Source organism: Cervus elaphus, chromosome 20, assembly GCF_910594005.1.
Source record: "Cervus elaphus chromosome 20, mCerEla1.1, whole genome shotgun sequence".
Taxonomy (NCBI): domain Eukaryota; kingdom Metazoa; phylum Chordata; class Mammalia; order Artiodactyla; family Cervidae; genus Cervus; species Cervus elaphus.
The window spans coordinates 51,603,960-51,626,426 of NC_057834.1; the positions used below are offsets into that span (position 1 = coordinate 51,603,960).

The window sequence follows — 22,467 nt, forward strand, 5'->3', positions numbered from 1 at the left end:
TTCCCTGGCTGGAGACCTTGGAATCGTCTGGCCTCCTCCTCTCCTTGGTTCCCCCCACCTTCCCCAATTCTCCAAAACCATAAAATGGTTACCAGCCTGACTGATTCTCAGCCTCTAACTTCATTTCACAGGCTGGTTCATCTGCTGCCTTCGCTGGAGAACTGACATCTCCCACTGAGACTTTAGCAGCAGCCTCCCGACTGGTCGCCTTCCCTTCCACTTTCCTATCTGTCTGGTCTATGCCTTCAGATCAACCCTCCCCAAATTCAAATTAACCATACTGTTCTTCTACTCAAGCGTCTTCCACATCAGAACTGCCGGTCCTAATGTTCAAAGTCCTTCACGCTCTTTCTCTAACATGCCTTGAGCACGCTACTCCTTCCAGCTCCCCTGAGAAGCCCTCTATCTGAGAACAGAGGCCTCTTCCCTTTCACTCACCCTGTGCATTTGCCCCTCCAAACCTTCAAAAACACTTGTGCCATGTTTTTCTTCCTCAGATGTCCATGCAGCTCTCCTCTGCCTATTCAGACACACCTCCCCTCTCAAGGTCTAGCTAGCCTCCCTTCTTTCTTCCATTTATTTATTTAACAAACTAATGTTTTTGTTTTGTTTTTAACTCTCCTCTCCTCAGGTTCTATACTGGGTGCTGGAGATAGTACATAGAGAAAAACAGGCAGGGACATGGAGCTCACAGGCTCACACACAGATGGTTGACAGACAAATGATCATACAGTAAACGTGTACTTATTGATACAAACTGAGAAAGGAGTGTGAATGCAAAGCCTGATGGACAAGGGTAGAAAGAGCACCCAGTTCAGACCCAGTTCAGAAAGAGCACCAGGGAGTCAGGAAATGCCCTTTGAGCTACTGACATTAATGCGTAGACTTCAAGGAGAAATAGGAGTTGAGGGAAGGATCTTCTAGAAAGAGGAAAGAGCACACACAGTAGAGGAGCATGTTGAGTGTCTTTGTGTAAATAGATCAAGGCATCCCCACAGGCAGCTGCAGTCCATGCCTGACCCTGGGACTTGGGAGCATAGCTGAACGAGGTATCCCGGGCAAAGACTTCTTGATCCGGGAAAGAATCTGCAGTTTTGAGGAACCGAAAATGATGTGTTAATAAGAGGCAGAATGGCCCCAAATGAGGCTGGAGAGGCAGCTGGGCCAAACTGTGTAGGGCCTTCGTGGTCATGTTAGGGATTTTTGGAGATTAAATCCATATTCCTCTGCATCACTTTCAAATCTCTGTATGATTGACCTCCCTGCCCATGAACTCTCTTGCTCTGGCTCCATAGCCCTTATTTTCTGTCTTAGTTCTTCAACATCTGTCAGCTAATTTTTTTTTGTTTTAATTTTTATTTTTAACACTTATGAAAGTACAATAACATATTTATAGGAGACTTGGAAAATACAGAACAAGGTTACATATAGCTCCGCTATATATTACAATTATTCCTATCAGCTAGTTTTTCATTAGCTTCCTCCCTAATAACATCACAAACTCCTTGACTTGAATGTGTCTTACACTTTTGTTTCGCATGGAACCTTGATCATAGTAGGTCCTCAATTAATAATTATTGTCTTCTTGCCATCACCATACATTAGGCTTTGGTATTTCTTAATTGGCACACGTTTCAGCTGACCCTTTCAAGCTGTCATCATAGTAAGAAGAAAATATAACATTTATTAAGCACTTCAGTAGAGTTCAGTCGCTCAGTCGTGTCCGACTCTCTGCAACCCCATGAATCGCAGCACGCCAGGCCTCCCTGTCCATCACCAACTCCCAGAGTCTACCCAAACCCGTGTCCATCAAGTTGGTGATGCCATCCAGCCATCTCATCCTCTGTCATCCCCTTCTCCTCCTGCCCACAATCCCTCCCAGCATCAGGGTCTTTTCCAATGAGTCAACTCTTCGCATGAGGTGGCCAAAGTATTGGAGTTTCAGCTTCAGCATCAGTCCTTCCAATGAACACCCAAGACTGATCTCCTTTAGGATGGACTGGTTGGATCTCCTTGCAGTCCAAGGGACTCTCAAGAGTCTTCTCCAACACCATAGTTCAAAAGCATCAATTTTTCAGCACTCAGCTTTCCTCACAGTCCAACTCTCACATCCATACATGACCACTGGAAAAACCATAGTCTTGACTAGATGGACTTTTGTTGGCAAAGTAATGTCTCTGCTTTTTAATATGCTATCTAGGTTGGTCATAACTTTCCTTCCAAGGAGTAAGTGTCTTTTAATTTCATGACTGCAATTACCATCTGCAGTGATTTTGGAGCCCCCCAAAAATAAAGTCTGACACTGTTTCCACTGTTTTCCCATCTATTTCCCATGAAGTGATCAGACCAGATGCCATGATCTTCGTTTTCTGAATGTTGAGCTTTAAGTCAACTTTTTCACTCTCCTCTTTCACTTTCATCAAGAGGCTTTTTTGTTCCTCTTCACTTTCTGCCATAAGGGTGGTGTCATCTGCATATGTGAGGTTATTGATATTTCTCCCGGCAATCTTGATTCCAGCTTGTGCTTCTTCCAGCCAGCATTTCTCATGATGTACTCTGCATATAAGTTAAATAAGCGTGGTGACAACATACAGCCTTGACATTCTCCTTTTCCTATTTGGAACCAGTCTGTTGTTCCATGTCCAGTTCTAACCATTGCTTCTTGACCTGCATATAGGTTTCTCAAGAGGCAGGTCAGGTGGTCTGGTATTCCCATCTCTTTCAGAATTTTCCACAGTTTATTGCAATCCACACAGTTGAAGCCTTTGGCATAGTCAATAAAGCAGAAATAGATGTATTTCTGGAGCTCTCTTGCTTTTTCGATGATCCAGCAGATGTTGGCAATTTGATCTCTGGTTCCTCTGCCTTTTCTAAAACCAGCTTGAACATCTGGAAGTTCACGGTTCACATATTGCTGAAGCCTGGCTTGGAGAATTTTGAGCATCACTTGCTAGCGTGTGAGATGAGTGCAATTGTGCGGTAGTTTAAGCATTCTTTGGAATTGCCTTTCTTTGGGATTGGAATGAAAACTGACCTTTTCCAGTCTTGTGACCACTGCTGAGTTTTCCAAATTTGCTGGCATATTGAGTGCAGCACTTTAATAGCATCATCTTTCAGGATTTGGAATAGCTCAACTGGAATTCCATCACCTCCACTAGCTTTGTTTGTAGTGATGCTTTCTAAGGCCCACTTGACTTCACATTCCAGGATGTCTGACTCTAGGTGAGTGATCACACCATCGTGATTATCTGGATTGTGAAGATCTTTTTTGTACAGTTCTTCTGTGTATTCTTGCCACCTCTTCTTAATATATTTGGCTTCTGTTAGGTCCATACCATTTCTGTCCTTTATCAAACCCATCTTTGCATGAAATGTTCCCTTGGTATCTCTAATTTTCTTGAAGAGATCTCTGCTCTTTCCCATTCTGTTATTTTCCTCTATTTCTTTGCACTGATCGCTGAGGAAGGCTTTCTTATCTCTCCTTGCTATTCTTTGGAATTCTGCATTCAAATGGAAATATCTTTCCTTTTCTGCTTTGCTTTTCATTTCTCTTCTTTTCACAGCTATTTGTAAGGCCTCTTCAGACAACCATTTTGCCTTTTTGCATTACTTTACCACGGGGATGGTCTTGATCCCTGTCTCCTGTACAATGTCACTAACCTCCGTCCAAAGTTCATCAGGCACTCTATCAGATCTACTCCCTTAAATCTATTTCTTACTTCCACTGTACAGTCATAAGGGATTTGATTTAGGTCATACCTGAATGGTCTAGTGGTTTTCCCTACTTTCTTCAATTTAAGTCTGAATTTGGCAATAAGGAGTTCATGATCTGAGCCATAGTCAGCTCCTGGTCTTGTTTTTGCTGACTGTATAGCGCTTCTCCTTCTTTGGCTGCAAAGAATATAATCAATCTGATTTCAGCGTTGACCATCTGGTGATGTCCATGTGTAGTGTCTTCTCTTGTGTTGTTGGAAGAGGGTGTTTGCTATGACCAGTGCATTCTCTTGGCAAAACTCTATTAGCCTTTGCCCTGCTGCATTCCGTATTCCAAGGCCAAATTTGCCTGTTACTCCAGGTGTTTCTTGACTTCCTACTTTTGCATTCCAGTCCCCTATAATGAAAAGGACATCTTTTTTGGGTGTTAGTTCTAAAAGGTCTTGTAGGTCTTCATAGAACCATTCAACTTCAGCTTCTTCAGCATTACTGGTTGAGGCATAGACTTGGATTACCGTGATATTGAATGGCTTGCCTTGGAAACGAACAGAGATCATTCTGTCATTTTTGATTTGCATCCAAGTACTGCATTTCAGACTCCTTTGTTGACCATGATGGCTGCTCCATTTCTTCTAAGGGATTCCTGCCCACAGTAGTAGATATAATGGTCACCTGAGTTAAATTCACCCATTCCAGTCCATTTAAGTTCGCTGATTCCTAAAATGTCAACATTCACTCTTGGCATCTCCTGTTTGTCCACTTCCAATTTGCCTTGATTCATGGACCTAACATTCCAGGTTCCTATGCAATATTGCTCTTTATAGCATCAGACCTTGCTTCTATCACCAGTCACATCCACAGTTGGGTATTGTTTTTGCTTTGGTGCCATCCCTTTATACTTTCTGGAGTTATTTCTCCATTGATCTCCAGTAGCATATTGGGCACCTACTGACCTGGAGAGTTCCTCTTTCAGTATCCTATCATTTTGCCTTTTCATACTGTTCATGGGGTTCTCAAGGCAAGAATACTGAAGTGGTTTGCCATTCCCTTCTCCAGTGGACCACATTCTGTCAGACCTCTCCACCATGACCCGACCATCTTGGGTGGCCCCACACGGCATGGCTTAGTTTCATTGAGTTAGACAGGACTGTGGTCTTGTGATCAGATTGGCTAGTTTTCTGTGATTATGGTTTTAGTGTGTCTGCCCTTTGATGCCCTCTCGTAACACCTACTGTCTTACTTGGGTTCTCTTGCCTTGGACATAGGGTATTTCTTCACAGCTGCTCCAGCAAGGCGCAGCCGCTGCTCCTTACCTTGGACGAGGGGTGTCTATCTCCTCAGGGCCGCCCCTCCTGACCTTGAACGTGGAGTAGCTCCTCTCGGCCCTCCTGCGCCCACGCAGCAGCCGCTCCTTGGAGGTTGGGCTGCTCCTCTCGGCCACCGCCCCTGACCTGGGACGTGGATTAAGCACTTACTGATGCCAAAAACTGTGTCAAGACATTTACATGCATCATCTCATTTACTCTTCTTCAGAACAGCCTTATGAAACACATATTGGTACTCCCTATACTTTACAGCAAAATCATAGCAAGGACCAAGTCAGGAGTCCAGGTCTCTGATGCCAAGCTGTATACTCTTAACCACTAGGATATATTATCTCTGGGTCATTATTCATTTAAAGATGAGATCTACTTCAACCACATCATTACAGAGGTAACAATAGTATAATAAATACCTATATGATGCAAAATTTAAAAAAGACATACTATAAATATCCACAATTTTCCTGCAGACATGCATATTATTTAATATGATTTTTTTATATACAGTTGTTTCTGTACTCAAAAGAATCAGCAATGGTCAAACAAATCAATGTTTCTAGAACTGCACCCATGCCCAGCGGCTACACATACCAACTGATAAGAGACAACTTCATCCTCTAGGATGGACAGGTGGCAAGACCATTTGAGAAGTAACCAACCAACCAATCAACAAAACAGACAGAGCCAGAAGTCAACACAAGACAACTGGAGTCTAATCTGCAAACAGCATTCTGTTTTTTTGGAAATTTGGGAGACACATTGACTCTATCTTTTCTCCTCCTGGTGGTTGTAAATTTAATCACTGTGAAGTGAAGTGAAGTGAAAGTGGAAGTCACTCAGTCGTGTCCAACTCTTTGTGACCCCATGGACTATACAGTCCATGGAATTCTCCAGGCCAGAATATTGGAGTGGGTAGCCTTTCCCTTCTCCAGGGGATCTTCTCAAGCCAGGGATCAAACCCAGGTCTCCCACATTGCAGGCAGATTCTTTACCAGCTGAGCTATGAGGGAAGCATCCCTGTAATTGGTGACAATTTCCTCTTCTCCTTTTGGCTCAAAAATCTCTTAAACTTATGAAGTACCTGGGCCAGTCCATTCATCCAAAGTATGCTGAGTGTCTCTAGGGAGCTATATGAGATACAAAAGAAGCACAGAATCAGCGTTTTCTTCCTTAGGGAGGAAAGATGCACAATTTAGAACTCTAAGAGAAGACTCTTGAGAGTCCCTTGGACTGCAAGGAGATCCAACCAGTCCATCCTAAAGGAGATCAGTCCTGGGTGTTCATTGGAAGGACTGATGCTGAAGCTGAAACTCCAATACTTTGGCCATCTCATGCGAAGAGTTGACTCATTGGAAAAGACCCTGATGCTGGGAGGGATTGGGGGCAGGAGGAGAAGGGGACGACAGAGGATGAGATGGCTGGATGGCATCACCGACTTGATGGGCATGAGTTTGAGTAAACTCCAGGAGTTGGTGATGGACAGGGAGGCCTGGCGTGCTGCGATTCATGGGGTCGCAGAGAGTCGGACACGACTGAGTGACTGAACTGAACTAAATTGAACTGAATGACTGCAAAATAAATGCCAGAGTGCTGTGTCCCTATAATGGGCTATTGGAATTCACAGAAAGGAGACTGAAGTCAAAGATGAGTCTGGAGCTGGGCTTTGCAGCCAAGGCCAGGCTGGCAGCAACCTGAGAGAGCTCAGTGAGACTGGGCTATGGAAGAATGGAGAATGGAAAATATGAGCTGGAGATATAAGACCGGAGCAATGGTGGAGATTAAGCTAAGTGGGAGAGGCGGACAATGTCTGGCCTGTCCCATCAGCTCAGCAGGGGCTCTTGATCCTGGGCAGAACGGTCGTGTCAGGAGTCAGCCCAGAAGGCCCCAGTGTCTCACTGCACCCTTTCTCCCCCAGCCCAGCCTCATGGCTCTCTCTTGGGTGGCTGCCACCCTTGGCCACCCCTGGCTCAGGCCCAAGAAGGGTGCTTGCTAGGGCTGATGGAGGTGATGACAGAGCTCAAGTGGGCAGGCTTTGGGCCTAATCAGGGTGGGAGGCGAGAGTGACAGGACACCTCACGGATTGTGCAAAGGGTGCCAAGGAGAAGGTGGACAGGTCTTAGCCAGCACGGGTTCCTGACCCATCTGTGACTGCCAGCGTCTGTCTCTCCATCTGTGCCTAGAACAGTAATGGCTGTGGCTTAAGCAGAAAACCATAAAAAAACAGAACTGAGTTTATCTGCGATAGCACCTTCCACTCATATATCTTCAATTGTCATATATCAATATCTATAAGGTAATGAGAATGTCATGCTTTACAAGCCTAGGCCAGGCACACTTGGCATAGACTTAAAAACCAATAAAATGTGGTGGTGTATGCCTAGGAGAGGTTGGAATTAAATTCTCTGTAATTCTCAGAGTTAATCCTGAAACCTCTTACTATTAATAATATTTCTCTCCTACACTTAGGATGAAGCAACCAACAGGGCTGAGCATGGCCCGTGGGTCACAGTTGGAAAACACCACGCCACATCACTTTTGGATGAACTGACAACCATTTATAGCAGTGTTTTCCAGAATGTGGTACAGGATCTGCTGTGTCAGAATCATGGGGTGTGGTGGTGTGGTTTATGAAAATATTTTTTCCTGAGCTCCACCCCAGCTCTATTCTCTACTTTCTGGAGGGAAGGCCAGGAAGCCCCATTTCACCCAGTGCTCTAGGTTTAAGAACCACTGTTAGAGGCTCACACTTTAGGAACAGGGAAACTGTCTAATATCACAAAGCTATCAGGTCTCATCATCATTAATTTTTAATTATAGAAAGGGAGAATTTCAGTTAACGTATTGACAGCACTAAACAGGACAAAGTAGCTTGCACTGAACACCAGAAAACTCAAAAATGATCTTGTCCAATAAACTGAATGCAATAGATTAAAGCCAAGTGACTTCGCAGAAAGACAGGCCTGTTTAAGCATTACAGGGACGCTCAAGATGAGTCATAATATAAACACTGATGATATCTTTCATCCTAAGCCTTCCCTAGTCTCAGCCAAAATTCAAGAAAGAAGAGAAATCTGTCCGTGGGGTGGAGGCATCATTTGTTACCTGCCCCTCCACCTCCAGTCACCAGAGGGACTGCACAGAGCAGCTCTCTGTGCTTCTGCCCAGTATCCTTGGCCTTAGATGAAAGGAGTGATTAGGAGCTAGAGAGGAAGAAAGAGAACAGAGAGCATAGGAGGTCAAGAAGGGAAGAATGAACAGTCAAATAGAGAAGTTACAGCAGGAGATAGCCCTTTCAACAAATGGTGCTGGAACAGCTGGACACCATTGGTTAAAAATACACACACACACACACACACACAAAACCCTTAAAACAGATCATGGACTTACACGTAAAATTAAAATTCCAAAACTTCTAGGGAGATCCCTGGCAGTCTAGTGGTCAGGTCTCAGTGCTTTCACTGCCATGGTCCAGGTTCAATCCCTGTCTAGGGAACTAAGACCCCTCAAGCCACGGGAAACAACAACAAAAGAAAATAATAAAACTTTTAGGAAAAAATTAGAAAAAAATTTCAAGATACAGGATTAGGCAAACAGTTCTTAGACTTAACACCAAAAGTGTAATCCATAAATGGGAAAACTGATAAATATGACTTCATTAAAATCAAGAACTTTTATTGTTAGAAAGACCTATTAGGAGGATGAAAAGATAAGCTTCAGGGTGGAAAAAATATTTGTACACCACGCATCCAACAAAAGTGAGTGAAGTCACTCAGTCATGTCCAATTCTTTGCGACCTCGTGGATTATAGCCTGCCAGGCTCCATCGTCCATGGAACTTTCCAGGCAAGGATACTGAAGTGGGTTGCCATTTCCCTCTCTGGGGGACTAATATTTAAAAAGCTCTCAAAACTCAGCTATCAAAAATAATCTATTTGGAAAATAGACAAAAGACATGAACAGGTATTTCATAGAAGAGAGCATACTGATTGTAAGTACATCTAAAAGTATTCATCATCATTAGCCATTAAGGAAATGCATTAAAACCATAATGAGATATCACTACACATCTTATTTTAGATGTCACTTTTTTATTTTAAAAAGTGACAACACCAAATTTTGGCAAAGATGCAGAAGAACTAGATTCCTCATCCCTACGTTGCTATTGGGAGAAGGCAATGGCAACACACTCCAGTACTCTTGCCTGGAAAAGCCCATGGATGGAGGAGCCTGGTAGGCTGCAGTCCAAGGGGTCACTAAGAGTCAGACACAACTGAGCGGCTTCACTTTCACTTTTCACTTTCATGCACTGGAGAAGGAAATGGCAACCCACTCCAGTGTTCTTGCCTTGAGAATCCCAGGGATGGGGGAGCCTGGTGGGCTACCATCTATGGGGTCGCACAGAGTCGGACACGACTGAAGCGACTTAGCAGCAGCCCGAATAGCCACTCAAACAGCAGTTTCTTTAAAAATTAAACATGCAATTATGATACAACCCAGCAATTGCACTCCTGAGTATTTTTTCCTAAAAACATTAAGACTAACCTTCACACAAAAACCTGTATATAAATGTTTCCAGCGGCTTTACTCCTAATAGCCCAAAACTTGAAATAGGCCAGATGTTCTCCAGTTGACGAATAATTGAAGAAACTGTGGTACCTCAATAATATGGAAATACTGCCCAGTTATACAAAAGAATGATTTATTAATACACGCAAGAATCTGGATGAATCTCCAGAGAAATATGAGTAAAAAAACAAAAAACCTCAAATGTTGCATATTTTATGATTCAACTTATATAACACTCTTGAAAAGATTACAGAAAATGGGAACATGTTGTTCAGTCACTAAGTCACGTCCGACTCTTTGTGACCCCATGGACTGTAGCACACCAGGCTTCCCCATCCTTCACTATCTCCTAGAGTTTGCTCAAACTCACGTCCATTGACTTGGTGATGCCAAGGTTGTGGTTAGGGAGCCAAGCAGTTGCCAAGGTTAGGGAGGGAATGACGGTGGAACCAAGTGGATGTGACTATAAAAGGACAACATGAAGGCTGCTCATTGTTATGGAAGTCTTCTGTATCTTTACTATATAAATACCAATATCCAGTTTTGATATTGTATTATAATTTTGCAAGATGTTACTTTGGGGGCAAATTGGGTAAAATGTATGAGTGATCTCTCTGTACTATTTCTTACAACTGCATATTAATCTGCAATTATCTTTTTTTAAAATTTTAAATAAAGAAATGTAATATTAATATTTCATGATCTTTCTGGGAGCTTCCCCACTCTATTCTATTTTAAGCCTCCATTCAGCCAGATGGCAGGAATTAGATCTCAGTCAACTGAGGGTCTCTCTAACTCTGGAGGAGGAAATGGCAACCCACTCCAGTATTCTTGCCTGGAGAATCCTATGGACAGAGGAGCCTGGTGGGCTATAGTCAGTCCACAGAGTTGCAACGAGTCAGATATGACTGAGCGACTGAGCGCTGCTTCCTCATGTCTAAGTTTCAGGGAGCTTAACATGATGCCAGGCTCATGCGTGGTATCGGCAGGTAGCTGGTGTCCACCCAGTCCACCCATCTGTCCAGCTGACACTGTTGCCTCCTCTTCCCCTTTGAGGCTATGAATCCACCCAGGTACTCTGCTAGTTCTTCCTCTCAGCTGAAAGCAGGAAAACTTCAGGGGTCATCTCAGGTGGTTTTACCAGATACCCTCAACGGACATTCCTACTCCTCAAGTCCATGGGGTAGAGGGATTTGAAGACCATCTTGGATATTGGGGACACAGGTCTCCTTTATTCTAAGGTCCCTCAGCCTATCTGGCATCTCTTGTGACCCTGCCAAGCTCCAGGCACCTTAGTAGGAATCTGTTGGTACTGAGTTCTTTTTGTTTCCTTTCTGATTCTGCTCTCTCCCAATTCAAATTTTATCTACCCTGAGGGCAAAAAAGCATATGCAACAATGGATATGGTCTTCCAAATCTGAGATCTGGTCCTCACATTTTTCTCTCCTTGGTTCTCAGAATTCTGCTGAATCATCCTTCTCCTGAGGGTGTAAATATAGAATCTCTACATTGCTTCTTTAATTGGTTACAGAGTAACAGGAAGTATGGAGAGAAATCTTCTTGTCAACATATCAAAATAGTGTCCCATGGTATTTTCTACAGTCTTGCTGCCCTTGACTCACTTACTGTCCTACTTCTCTTTCCCTTCAGCTTGTGGCCCAGGTCCTGGAACATAAAGATATAGGCTTTGTGATGGTGGATGCCAAGAAAGAAGCCAAGCTTGCCAAGAAATTAGGTAAGTGTGATTTTTTTTTTTTTTAGATATATCACGAAGAAAAAAATGTGTCTTGCGGAAAAAAAAAAAAAGGTACAGTCATTTTTTTTCTTGCATGATAACCAGACTGTTTTTAAATAAATATAAAATGATCCTGTGCAGCTTAGTCTTAGCTTAGAAGAGTCTCACAAAAAGTAAATACAGGCCTGAATTCAATGATTTCACATTAGACATTTAATATATCTTTGGATCAGTACAAGAAAGAGGGTATCTTCATGGAAAAATGGACACTAATGGTTCAAACCTTTATTTCCAGCTCTTAGAAAAGGTTAAAAGGCTGGCTTCTTGGCAGAGGATGGGGGAACATAACTTAGGAATTCATGAGTAACATGTATACACTACATAAACAACAAGGAGCTACTGATAGCACAGGAAACTATACTCAATGTTTTGTAATAACCTATATGCGAAAAGAATCTGAAAAATACTTGTATGTATAACTGAAACATACATGTACATCTGAAACTCACACAACATTGTACATCAACTATACATTAATTTTAAAAAAGGGGAGGGGGGCTAACCTCACTGACACAGTGATCTCTTTGAGGGAGATGAAATCTCCTCTTCCATCACCTATTATTTCCTGACCTCTTAGCTGAAGCAGCCAATAAAGGATATCATTAATAGCAGTGACTCTAGGGTCCCAGTTGTTTCTATATTGAAGGCCAAACCCCAGCTGGGCACTGTCACCAAGGATGAAAGGGAGGATTTGGAGGAGGTATGGTTAAATGACTACACAGTGCAAGTTGTAATCTCTTGTGTCAATATGTCATGGTTAAGTGCGAGTGGACTTTAAGATTCTTACACTTCTAATCCCAAGGAGAGAGAATACAGGTTACTCCTTGGTTTGCAAACACCCCACACCTGTACTGACCATTTCACTTTTTCTGCATCACCAGTGAAGGATGGTTAGTATAAGAGAGCAGGAGGTTATAAAACAGGACCTTTAAAGAAAGGTTAATTGGATTGGGAGTAGTAATCACAGAATAAAGAAAAAGATTAGCGGTGGTTCAGTAAACACCTTTAGATATACATGAAAGTTCATTATCTTAGAGAATTTCAAACAACTGCTTCCTATTTTGTTTTCAAGACCAGTTTTTTTAAAAAAGATTTAAATTGCAGGAGACAACATTTAGGTTAGATACAAGGCAGACTCATGACTATAAGTGATAATGCATTATTAAGAATGCCTGGAGTATCTCCTTCCCTGGAGACAAGTTAAGAATTTTTTCCCCTTGTGCAGGGGAGCAAAGCATATTCAACTCTTTACCTTGTCAAAAGTGAGTTGATGAATTCAGTCCAGTGCCTCTTGATTCCCTAGTCTTCCCTCTTCCCACTCTTTCAATGAGAATTTGGGAGAATCTCTAGTAAATATAGTTAGAGGAAAACACTAGTGTTCTAGCAATCTAGAAATTTAGGGAGCACAAGCTCGGCAAGCATTCATAAGAATGAACTGATGGATATTCTCCCAGTGGAGGATGTGATGGGGTTTCAAACGTCTAAATGAACTTGTAAATGACACGGGGCAGGTTCTTTCTGATCATTCAATCCTTGGAGTTTACAGGACAATTGTATCTTGTAAACCTGCTCCTTGAACTCCATCCCCATTTCTGTTTGCCAGAGTTTGGTCTCTGAACTAATGCAACAATCTCCTAACTGGTGTCAGGCTCAGAGAAAAGTCCAACAGCAGGACACTGCCTGAGGTTCACCATGCACCCTCTGTGATCAGTCACTACCCACCTCAGGGATACCTGGCACACTCCTCCTTTAGATTTACACATGGAGCTCCGCAGCATGCTAGGGCTTCTTCAGAAGTGCCCTGGGACATGGTGGGCAGTGGGCCAGCCTCCCTTCCCCTAGAGATTCTGCAGAAGAGTTCATCTGGAGAGAGCATCCTCCAGCTAATTGAGAGTTTGAAAACAATTAATCTAAGGAATTAAGGATGCCATGCAGTTGGACCAAGTGCCAGCCTCAGCTATTTAGCATTCCTGGGGCGGGGGGGAAACACAGTTCTCGAGTGAGCATTTGTGAAAGTACACAGCTAAGAGGGAGGAGGGCAGGAGACATCACACGCAGAGCGAGGAGGGTGGGAAAGAAGATGCAGAACCTGCTCCTGCAGCCTTATCAGCAGACTGGGAAAAGATGTGCACAATTCAGCTACAATAGGCAAGCAAGGCGTTTGCTCTGACTGCAGACTTTTATGGGATGCCCAAGGGGTCCAGACTCCAAGCAAGGTGCTGGGGTCCCAAGGGGACAACAGCCCTACCCTTCTAGAGGGATGGCTGTTGTAGTGAGTACCTGTACATGGAGCTGGGAGCAGATCCATAATGGCAAGGGAGATTGGAGAAGCTCTCTCTTGAAAAATGGGTCGTAAGCTAAGACCCAGAGGAGATGACCAGGATGAGTGACAGTGGTGTTGGTGTAGTGGGAAAGGTCACTCCAGGCCCAAGGAGAACAACTGTACAGAGAATCATGCACTATGGCTTTTCCTTTCTGTCCCCTTCACCTCAGCTCTTGGACAAAAAGCCCGGGGAGATGCACAGGGCTGAAAAGTGAAGTTCTCAAGGGAGCACAGGCCACCCAAGGGCGAATGCAGAGGACAGGGCTGGCACTGGGCTGTGGAAGGGCTTCATGCCAGGCTACAGAGCCAGATGGGCAGTCGGTGTGAAAACTTTCTGATAAGAAGGATGGAGTCAGCAACAGTTTTTGGAAAATTAAAGCAGTGGCAGAGTGGTGATGAGGTTTTTCTTTTAAGCTAAAGTCCAGGTGGAATTGTTGGTTCTTGACTATTTCATTTTGAGCTTCCACTTTGGGAACCCTTCCGAGGTGTGGTTGCAAGGGAACCAATCTTAGGGTTAATGCTAGTTCCATGGAGCCTGACCCCATGTCACCCAGGAAACCTGAGACAGATCCTGGCCAACAGGATGACTCTTCGTTCATCAGGATGATTTTATTTTGGGAACTCTTTGTTTCTTTTAGGTTTTGTTGAAGAAGGAAGCCTGTATATTCTTAAGGGTGATCGCACAATTGAGTTTGATGGCGAGTTTGCGGCTGACGTCTTGGTGGAGTTTCTCTTGGACGTAAGCTTCTGTGCCCAGTGACCTTGCATGGTGCTGTTTGGGTTCAAATACAGGGGGACGTAAGACCCCAAAGTAACAACAGAAAAGGTAGATAACCTGACCTGGTCTAAGAAAGATTTCTCAAGCCTCAAGAAAAAACTAAAGCATGCCTACATCATGACAATATTTATGTCTACTCAGCAGCTGGCCCATAAATCACTTCAGAAACTGTTTTATTAGTGACCAGAGGGTCACAAATCAGGACTTTGTAGCAGTAGGATGTTACCTCTCTGAGCAAGTATACACAAACATCCCCAGAATCCCCTTGGCTTTGTTCTAGGGCTTCTGAAGTGGGGTGTAAGGAAGAGAGGAGGATGGTCAGTGGAAGATGGAGGAGGGAGAGGAGTAATAACCTGCTGAGTGACCCTCAGACAGGATAAAGAGAAGCAGGGCTGAGGAGCCCTCCAATACCACATTCGCTCTCAGCCATGGACGGACAACACCCTGGGATCCACGTGCTCAGGCCAATAGAGGAATAGACACTATACAGATATTTCTTCCATAGCTAAACTCACACTTTCAATAGCAGCTGTGAAGTCAAGTACTTTTGAACACAGGTGCCTGTGCAGATAAAGGCCATCCATACTGGTGACTCCTTATCTACCAGCTAGAACACAGTGGCCTACTGCCTTTTCCCAACTGCCTCAAAAATTCTGAGAGGGTCAGAAGTAAGCCGAAGGTTACCTCCTATAAAACAGTGCCCATAGACTCTCATCTCACTGACCCATGCTGGCAAGCCCTAAAGAAAGCTGAGGGAGGCAACAGAACAACTCTGGGCCCACATGGCCCTGCCCTGGCTCTGTCAGCTAGGAGTGGGCTTTTAGACGCAAGTACCTTAAATAATGAGCAACATCACTGACAAACGGAAGACCAGGCGGAGGCAGATTTTAGACTTGACCAAATCAGGGCTCTAACTCCGTTTCTTTCTGTAAATCAGGTAATTGTGTTGGCTTTGTCCTCAAGCTGACTGTTCTCAAGTTTTCTGACAACCTAGAGGGGTGGGATGGGATGGGAGGTGAGAGGGAGGTTCAAGACAGAGGGGACATATGTATACTTATGGCTGATACGTGTTGTTGTATGGCAGAAACCAACACAACATGGTAACACAATTATCCTCCAATTAAAAATAAATTTTTAAAGAGGTCCAGTGGCAGGAGCTGATACCTCACATTTCTTCATTCATATCCCATGAGACAGGAAAAGAATCTGGCCTCCATTGCTCTCTTAAAAGAAAAGTAGAACTTTCCCCAGGCCTTCAAGCTGATCTACTCTGGAGGTTCATTGGCCAGAATTGAGTCACATGCCATTCCTGAATCAATAGCTGGAAAGAGAAATGAGGTTGCTCCTAGACCAGTCAGCCTACTCCATGAGTTAAGGCCAGTTCCTCTAAGAAAGGACACAATTTCACCTCACTGGAAAAAGTGAAATGGATCCTGAAGAACTCAGACTAAGTTCACAACTTCCCCCCAAAACACTCTACACATGCGCCTGACTCGCCTACTGGGCAGGAACAGTTCTTTTATTTGAACATCTTTTGTGTTGTTTGTGTGGCATTCCAGCTCATTGAAGACCCAGTGGAGATCATCAATAGCAAACTGGAAGTCCAAGCCTTTGAGCGCATTGAGGACCACATCAAACTCATCGGCTTTTTCAAGAGTGAGGAATCAGAACGTAAGTTGTCTGTCCACCCGAGCCTGTCAGTCTAAAGGCTCCTTTCCCAACAAGATGTGTTAGATTACCCAGAAAGAAGATGAGCCATCAGCACACAGAGGGAGACTCTTCCTTCCACCCTGCGCAATGGGACAAATGAGCAGAACTTATGCAAAACAGGTGGGGGAGCTGAAAGGATGCTGAGGTTGGGCTGTGTTCTCTGACCTTGAAGGGGGCTCGTCAGTCTTAGACAGATGAGAGAAAAGCCCTTCCTCCACTTTCTCCACCTGCCCATCAACCGGCAGGATTCTCCCCCAACATGGGGCAGAAAGGACTGTCTCCCTGACATTGGCAGCTCCCGTGGTCAGCAGCTAGAGAGCTTCTCAGTCACTTGGACAGCATTTGAGGAAAATCTGGGTAGGGATCAGCTTGGCAGCTGTAGCACAATGTGGGAAATTGCTGGTCAACCCCCACTGACCACCAAGGCTGCCTGCAACAGCATGGCCACACCCTTGGGTATATTCCCTTTGAAAGCTTTGTGGCCAGGTTTTAGGTGGGCAGAGGAACATATTGGAGCATCACGACAACCTACACAGAGGTGACTGGGGTAGCGAGTGGGAACCAGGAAGAGACAGGAAGAGAAGGAACCAGGAAGGCCAACTACTTGAGGACGTTTTTTAAAGCGCTTTGGCAGCAAGGGTCCTATGAGTTAAGGCTTTTTCTTGTGTTTGAGCTGTGGAGAGAGAGACAGTGCTAGTAGGAATGGTAATCATGAAAGAGAATTGGGTAGCATTAGTACATGGGAGGGTGCAAATAAGGGCTGCTTATGACTATTTCTGGAATCTCCAAAATGTTTTGAAATTCTTTGTAAAGCCATTTCTGTATTCCATCTGCCAACTGGCATCCTTAGTCACCTCATCAACAACCCACCTATTTTCTCTCTCTTATGACTCAACTCTCTTCTAATTTGCTACATAAAAGGTGAATAGAGATTCACCCTCCTTAAGGGTGCTTTGATGGGAAGGAGGCTAGCTAAGAACTTTCAACCAAGTTCTTTAGGTGACTTTATTTCAATTTTCACATTCCTATATAGAGGCTGGCTACTCTGGGTTCTCCTCCTACCCCCTTCTACTTTCTTCTCTTCCTTTCATTTTTCTTAATCCTTTTCTGCCTTCCCTGACCCCCTCAATTGTTTCTATCCATTCCCATCCTGTTTCTCTCTCTTCCTCCATTAAGCTCAGGACAGCATAGAGGCTGGGAGGATTGGGATAAAAAGGACATCTTCTGGAGTTTCCCTGATGACCCAGTGGTTACAACTCCATGCTTTCACAGCCAAGGGCCTGGGTTTGATTCCTGGCCAGGGTGCTAAGATCCCACAGGCTGCACACTGTGGCCACAAAGAGAGAGAGAGAAAAGCACATCTTCCACTGTCTACCTTCCCCAACCCTAAATGAATAACAATAATTGCTCCATTCAACTAATGTATATCATATTCCAGGGCCTATGCTAGGAGTTTTCTGTAGATGCCTTAGTTTCCTTCTCACAGCTAGCCTGTAAGGTAGCTACCATTATTATCAGCATTTTAATGATGAGGATATAAAGGGACAGAAAGGTTGAGTGAACTCACCCAGTATCAAACAGCTAGTAATGATGGTAGAGCCAAGATTTACATCCCAGACAGCCCCAGACGGCTGACTTCAAGGCTCAAACAGTGAACCACTGGGCTGTACTTTGAAGACTTCACAGCTGTGTCAGGTCAGGGCACACACGAAACGTGACCATGCTTGTAAGGCACGTAGGGGTAAATTGGAAGAGATTTATTTGGGTTTACAAAAAGAAAGTTTTTTCACTTTCTTAATATAATAATTACAAAATAATAGGAAAGATATCAAATATTACATTGTATAAAACTTCCAAGTAAAATATTTATAGATTTTGAATGAAAATCTTGTGCTTGGTTCTAAGAATACAGCTTTTGATATTAGGTTTTATGGTTGAAATAGCAATATACAGTTCCTGATCAAGGTTTTAAATGATCTTTTCAAATTCTGGATAGTCAGTCTTGACCAGAGACTTTGCTGGCACATGTAGATGGTGGCAAATGACAGGAAAACATTCATTTTTTTTTTCTTTGATTGATGAACCATCTTTTCTTGCCATTGAACAGAATTTAGATAATCTAATCTCTAAATTGTCCTTCAAGGATGTGAACATTCTTTCCATCTAACAGATATTGCTCTCCTTTTCAATGACAAATGTAATGTTAATATTTCTTATGATTATCTTAAAAAATTTCAAACCCAGCTAAGCTTTTCCATACTACATATTTAAAAATAATAATGAAGCATTTGCTTTGGAATATGCAATTATCACTCTACTGGTCTTACAACTTTTTCTTAAGATTTAAATAATAAAGTTACTAGTGAGCCATTTTAACCTCCTTTCTAAGGTTAAATTTTTGCTTTTAAATTGATAAACTTTGTCAGTACACTGTATATTTCACAGTGTCATTGCAATTTTTAGTTAACTTTTAGAGCCATTTTAACCTCCTTTCTAAGGTTAAATTTTTGCTTTTAAATTGAAAAACTTTGTCAGTACACTGTATATTTCATATTGTCATTACAATATTCAGTTAACTTTATTCAGGAGCTCAGCAAGGTCCAGCATGTTTTGAAGCCAATAATTTATCCTTTGAAGAGCTTTCAAACCAAACATAAATCACAATTTTTTTCAATTCATCTCTTAGCTCATAAATTCTTAGTAAAACTCCCCTTGCACAGTGAGCCTGCTTGAGTATGATACAGCAGAGACAAGTCTTCTGAACCTATTTCTTTACCTGGAACTAAGGAGAGAAGCTTGGTGTTGCTAATGGTAAAGAATCTGTCTGCCAATGCAAGAGATGTGTGTTCAATCCCTGAGTCGGGGAGATCCCCTAGAGTAGGAAATGGCAACCCACTGCAGTATTCTTGCCTGGAAAATTCCATAGGCAGAGAAGCCTGGAGGGCTCCAGCTCATGGGGCTGCAGAGTCAGACACAACGGAGCACACACACACAAGAAGAGAAGGGACTATGGGGTGTGGGTATTATTTGGGTCACTTTTTTAATTAATTAATTTATGTGACTGCATCAGATCCTAGCTGTGGCATGCAGGATCTTCATTGCATCATGCGAGGTCTTCCATTGTGGTGTCCAGATCCTCCAGTTGTAGCACGTGGGCTCAGTAATTGAGGCTCATGGACTCAGTTGCTCTGCAGCATGTGGGGTCTGGGTTCCCTGACCAGGGGTCAAACTCATGTACCCTGTACTGCAAAGTGGATCCTTAACCACTGGGCCACCAGGGAAGTCCCTGGGGTCACTTTTTAAAATAACAATCTCTTATGTGGAATTCATACCAACAGATAAATGTTTTTTTAACAAAGAATTTCTGTGAATAAATACTGCTTGAATCTCAAAATTTTCAGAAAGAACTTGACAACACAGTCTTTACACCTTCTTGTCATTACAGCCTCACCATCAGTTCTGAAGCCATAAAGGCCTACGGTCCTCTTTAATGAATCAACTAACTAAATTATTCCCAATCATTATTTTTGAAAGAAATAATTTTTTAATTTACAAAAACAATAATACATTATGAAAGCCCATCTAGAATCAGATTGGCTAATTGTTAATGTATACAGGCATTAGAAAAAAGAAAGAAGGTAGGAAGATAGAACAGTAGAAAGGGCAGAAGGAAGGCATAAATTGAATAATTCAGAAAATTAAGAAAATCAGTTTTGTCCTCTTTAGAAATACCTAATACCAGATTTTGTTGATAATGTTGATCATGATGATTATTAGCATAATAAACAGCTATCATGCATTCCATTGGTGTTAGCAGAAAAAAATAAATTAAATCAAAAGAAAAAACTAAATATTTTACAGAGCCTCACAAACCAAAAAAATCACTGATGATAAACCAACTTGGACTAAAGTAACAATCACACTGAGATGATCCAGTGGGGAAGACAGGGGAGCAGCCTCTCTTTAGCCATGACGCTCACTAGTCTTAGGCACAAAATAATTGTTACTGAAACAGAACATTCACTGAGGGAGCCACTGCTTTCAAATATAATATTAACTACTCAAAAATCTGAATGGTTGTAGAAAATATCTGGAGAGATTTAGCACTAAAAAATTTTTTATCTATCATGCCTCCTGTAACACACCTGTGGCCATCACACACTGGCGGAAAGCATCGTGTTGTTTTACTAGGCATCCCCGTCTCTCTGTTTCCTTCTTGCCTTTCAGAAGAGGCCAAGGTCAATGAGTGGGGAAGCTAGGAGTTGGTGAGGTACCCAGGGAAGCAATTGTTGAGAATCCTGTGTTTTCTGCTGTATTTTGAGGGTGATTGGTCAAGGAAGTGGAGAAGGCAATGGCACCCCACTCCAGTACTCTTGCCTGGAAAATTCCATGGATGGAGGACCCTGATAGGCTGCAGTCCATGGGGTCGCTACAAGTCGGACATGACTGAGCAACTTCACTTTCATTTTTCACTTTCTTGCATTGGAGAAGGAAATGGCAACCCACTCCAGTGTTCCTACCTGGAGAATCCCAGGGTCGGGGGACCCTGGTGGGCTGCCGTCTATGGGGTCACACAGAGTCAGACACGACTGAAGCGACTTAGCAGGAGCAGCAGCAGGTCAAGGAAGTGTAGTGGCACAGAAGACAAGGGCTTTGCAGATGATCTCAAGCTTTTCTATTGAACAAGAACAATGGAGAGACAGTGGGGAAACTGGAAGGATTTAAAACATAGGTAGACTGGAATGGTCTTAGGGCAGAAGGCTGCCTAAGACGTTTGGTACCCAATTAGAAAGGATCTGGAAGAACTGGGAGGCTACATCTCCCAGGGAGGTTGGACATGAAGGTCCATCTCCAGTTTGAACATGTAACTATGGATGCTAGTGCTAAGACAGCACGACAAAAACTTACTGAGGGAGATCAGGTAATGGTTAAGAATACCAAACTAAGGAAAATGTGAAGCTAAAGGGTCAATACCCAGTACGGAAAACTCAGAGTGATAAGGAAGAAAGGTGAGGAAATGCTAAGACACAACTGCAGTAAGCCTGAGGTTAAAAGTTGATGTCCAGGAGCCTGTTCCAGAAGGGGATAGATCAAAGTAACTGCATAGTCAGACTGGGAGGAGCCAGGTAGGACCTGGTCAGCATCAAAACAGCACACAAGGGCAGGAAAAACCTTGGGATCACATGAGATCAAACAGAGCAGAAGACTAGACTGGGTTTCCTAGAAGCCAGCTGCTCTTTGGGTGAGGCTAAAGGCTCAACCACAGTTAGAAGCCTTGAAACCACAGTTGAAGCTGGCAAATAATCTTGCTCAACCCTTCTGCATCTTAAAAGGGATATAGACTGGCTCCTCAAGTGAAGAAGGGAGATCCTGGGACACAGCTAAAGGACATTCTTTCTATCAGGACAGGGGTTCCTGGAGGCAAGGAGAGGTTCATCAGGAACAAGAGGTCAGGGAAGGGGGGACCCAGGATTCTGATGGAGCCCACTGCTGCCTTAGATGAAAGTGAAAGTGAAGTCGCTCAGTCGTGTCCGACTCTTTGTGAACCCATGGACTTCTCTGTCCATGGGATTTTCCAGACAAGAATACTGGAGTGGGTTGCCATTTTCTTCTCCAGGAGATCTTCCCGACCCAGAGATTGAACCCATGTCTCCCACATTGTAGGCAGATGCTTTATCATCTGAGCCACCAGGGAAAATGCTGCCTTAGATAGACATAAATAACTCAGGTACGGCTATAACCATTCCACTTTCTGCATTTTCTCACCTTCTCTGTATTCATTCTCCAAATCTCTCACCCACCTTCCTTCCCTCCACCTAATCCTCTAGCCCAGCTCTCAGGTTTTATGATATATTTTCTGACAACCCAACTACTTTTATGAGGAATGAGTTTGTGTAAATTTGCATCAGCTTGTCCAGCTGCTCTTGTAGATTTTCCAACCCCTGTCTTGCCTGGGCTTATGTGCTTTCCTCTATTTTAACAACCATCACACTGCACTGTGGTCTTATGAGGGCCCATAACCCTCCTTGGCTGTGAGCCTTTGAGATCAGTGTACTTGTCTTATTCAACTTGCTGTCCCCTAAGTCAGCATTATTCTTGAAATGTTTTTGATTAAATATTAGAAAATTCTGCCTGCTTCTGGGATTCTAGATAAAGCTTATGCCTCTGACAATGAAGGGATATGAAATTTCATGAAATGGGAAAAAAAAGGTAATCTTATTAAAAATGAATGGCAGGATCATTGATTATAGACTTTAGGA

The 22,467-nt window shown here is 43.2% G+C and overlaps 1 protein-coding gene and 1 long non-coding RNA gene across 3 annotated transcripts in view; one reads left to right on the forward strand and one right to left on the reverse strand.

Moving 5' to 3' along the window:
- The window catches only part of CASQ2 (calsequestrin 2), a 73,706-nt gene that overhangs the window by 18,334 nt on the left and 32,905 nt on the right, over positions 1–22,467 (forward strand). Inside the window, exons 2-4 of the mRNA XM_043877496.1 lie at positions 11,252–11,336; positions 14,358–14,458; positions 16,057–16,168. Coding sequence (XP_043733431.1) covers positions 11,252–11,336; positions 14,358–14,458; positions 16,057–16,168 — 298 coding nt within the window. The remainder of the gene's footprint in view (positions 1–11,251; positions 11,337–14,357; positions 14,459–16,056; positions 16,169–22,467) is intronic.
- The window catches only part of LOC122677455, a 46,789-nt gene that overhangs the window by 17,896 nt on the left and 6,426 nt on the right, over positions 1–22,467 (reverse strand). The window lies entirely within an intron of this gene.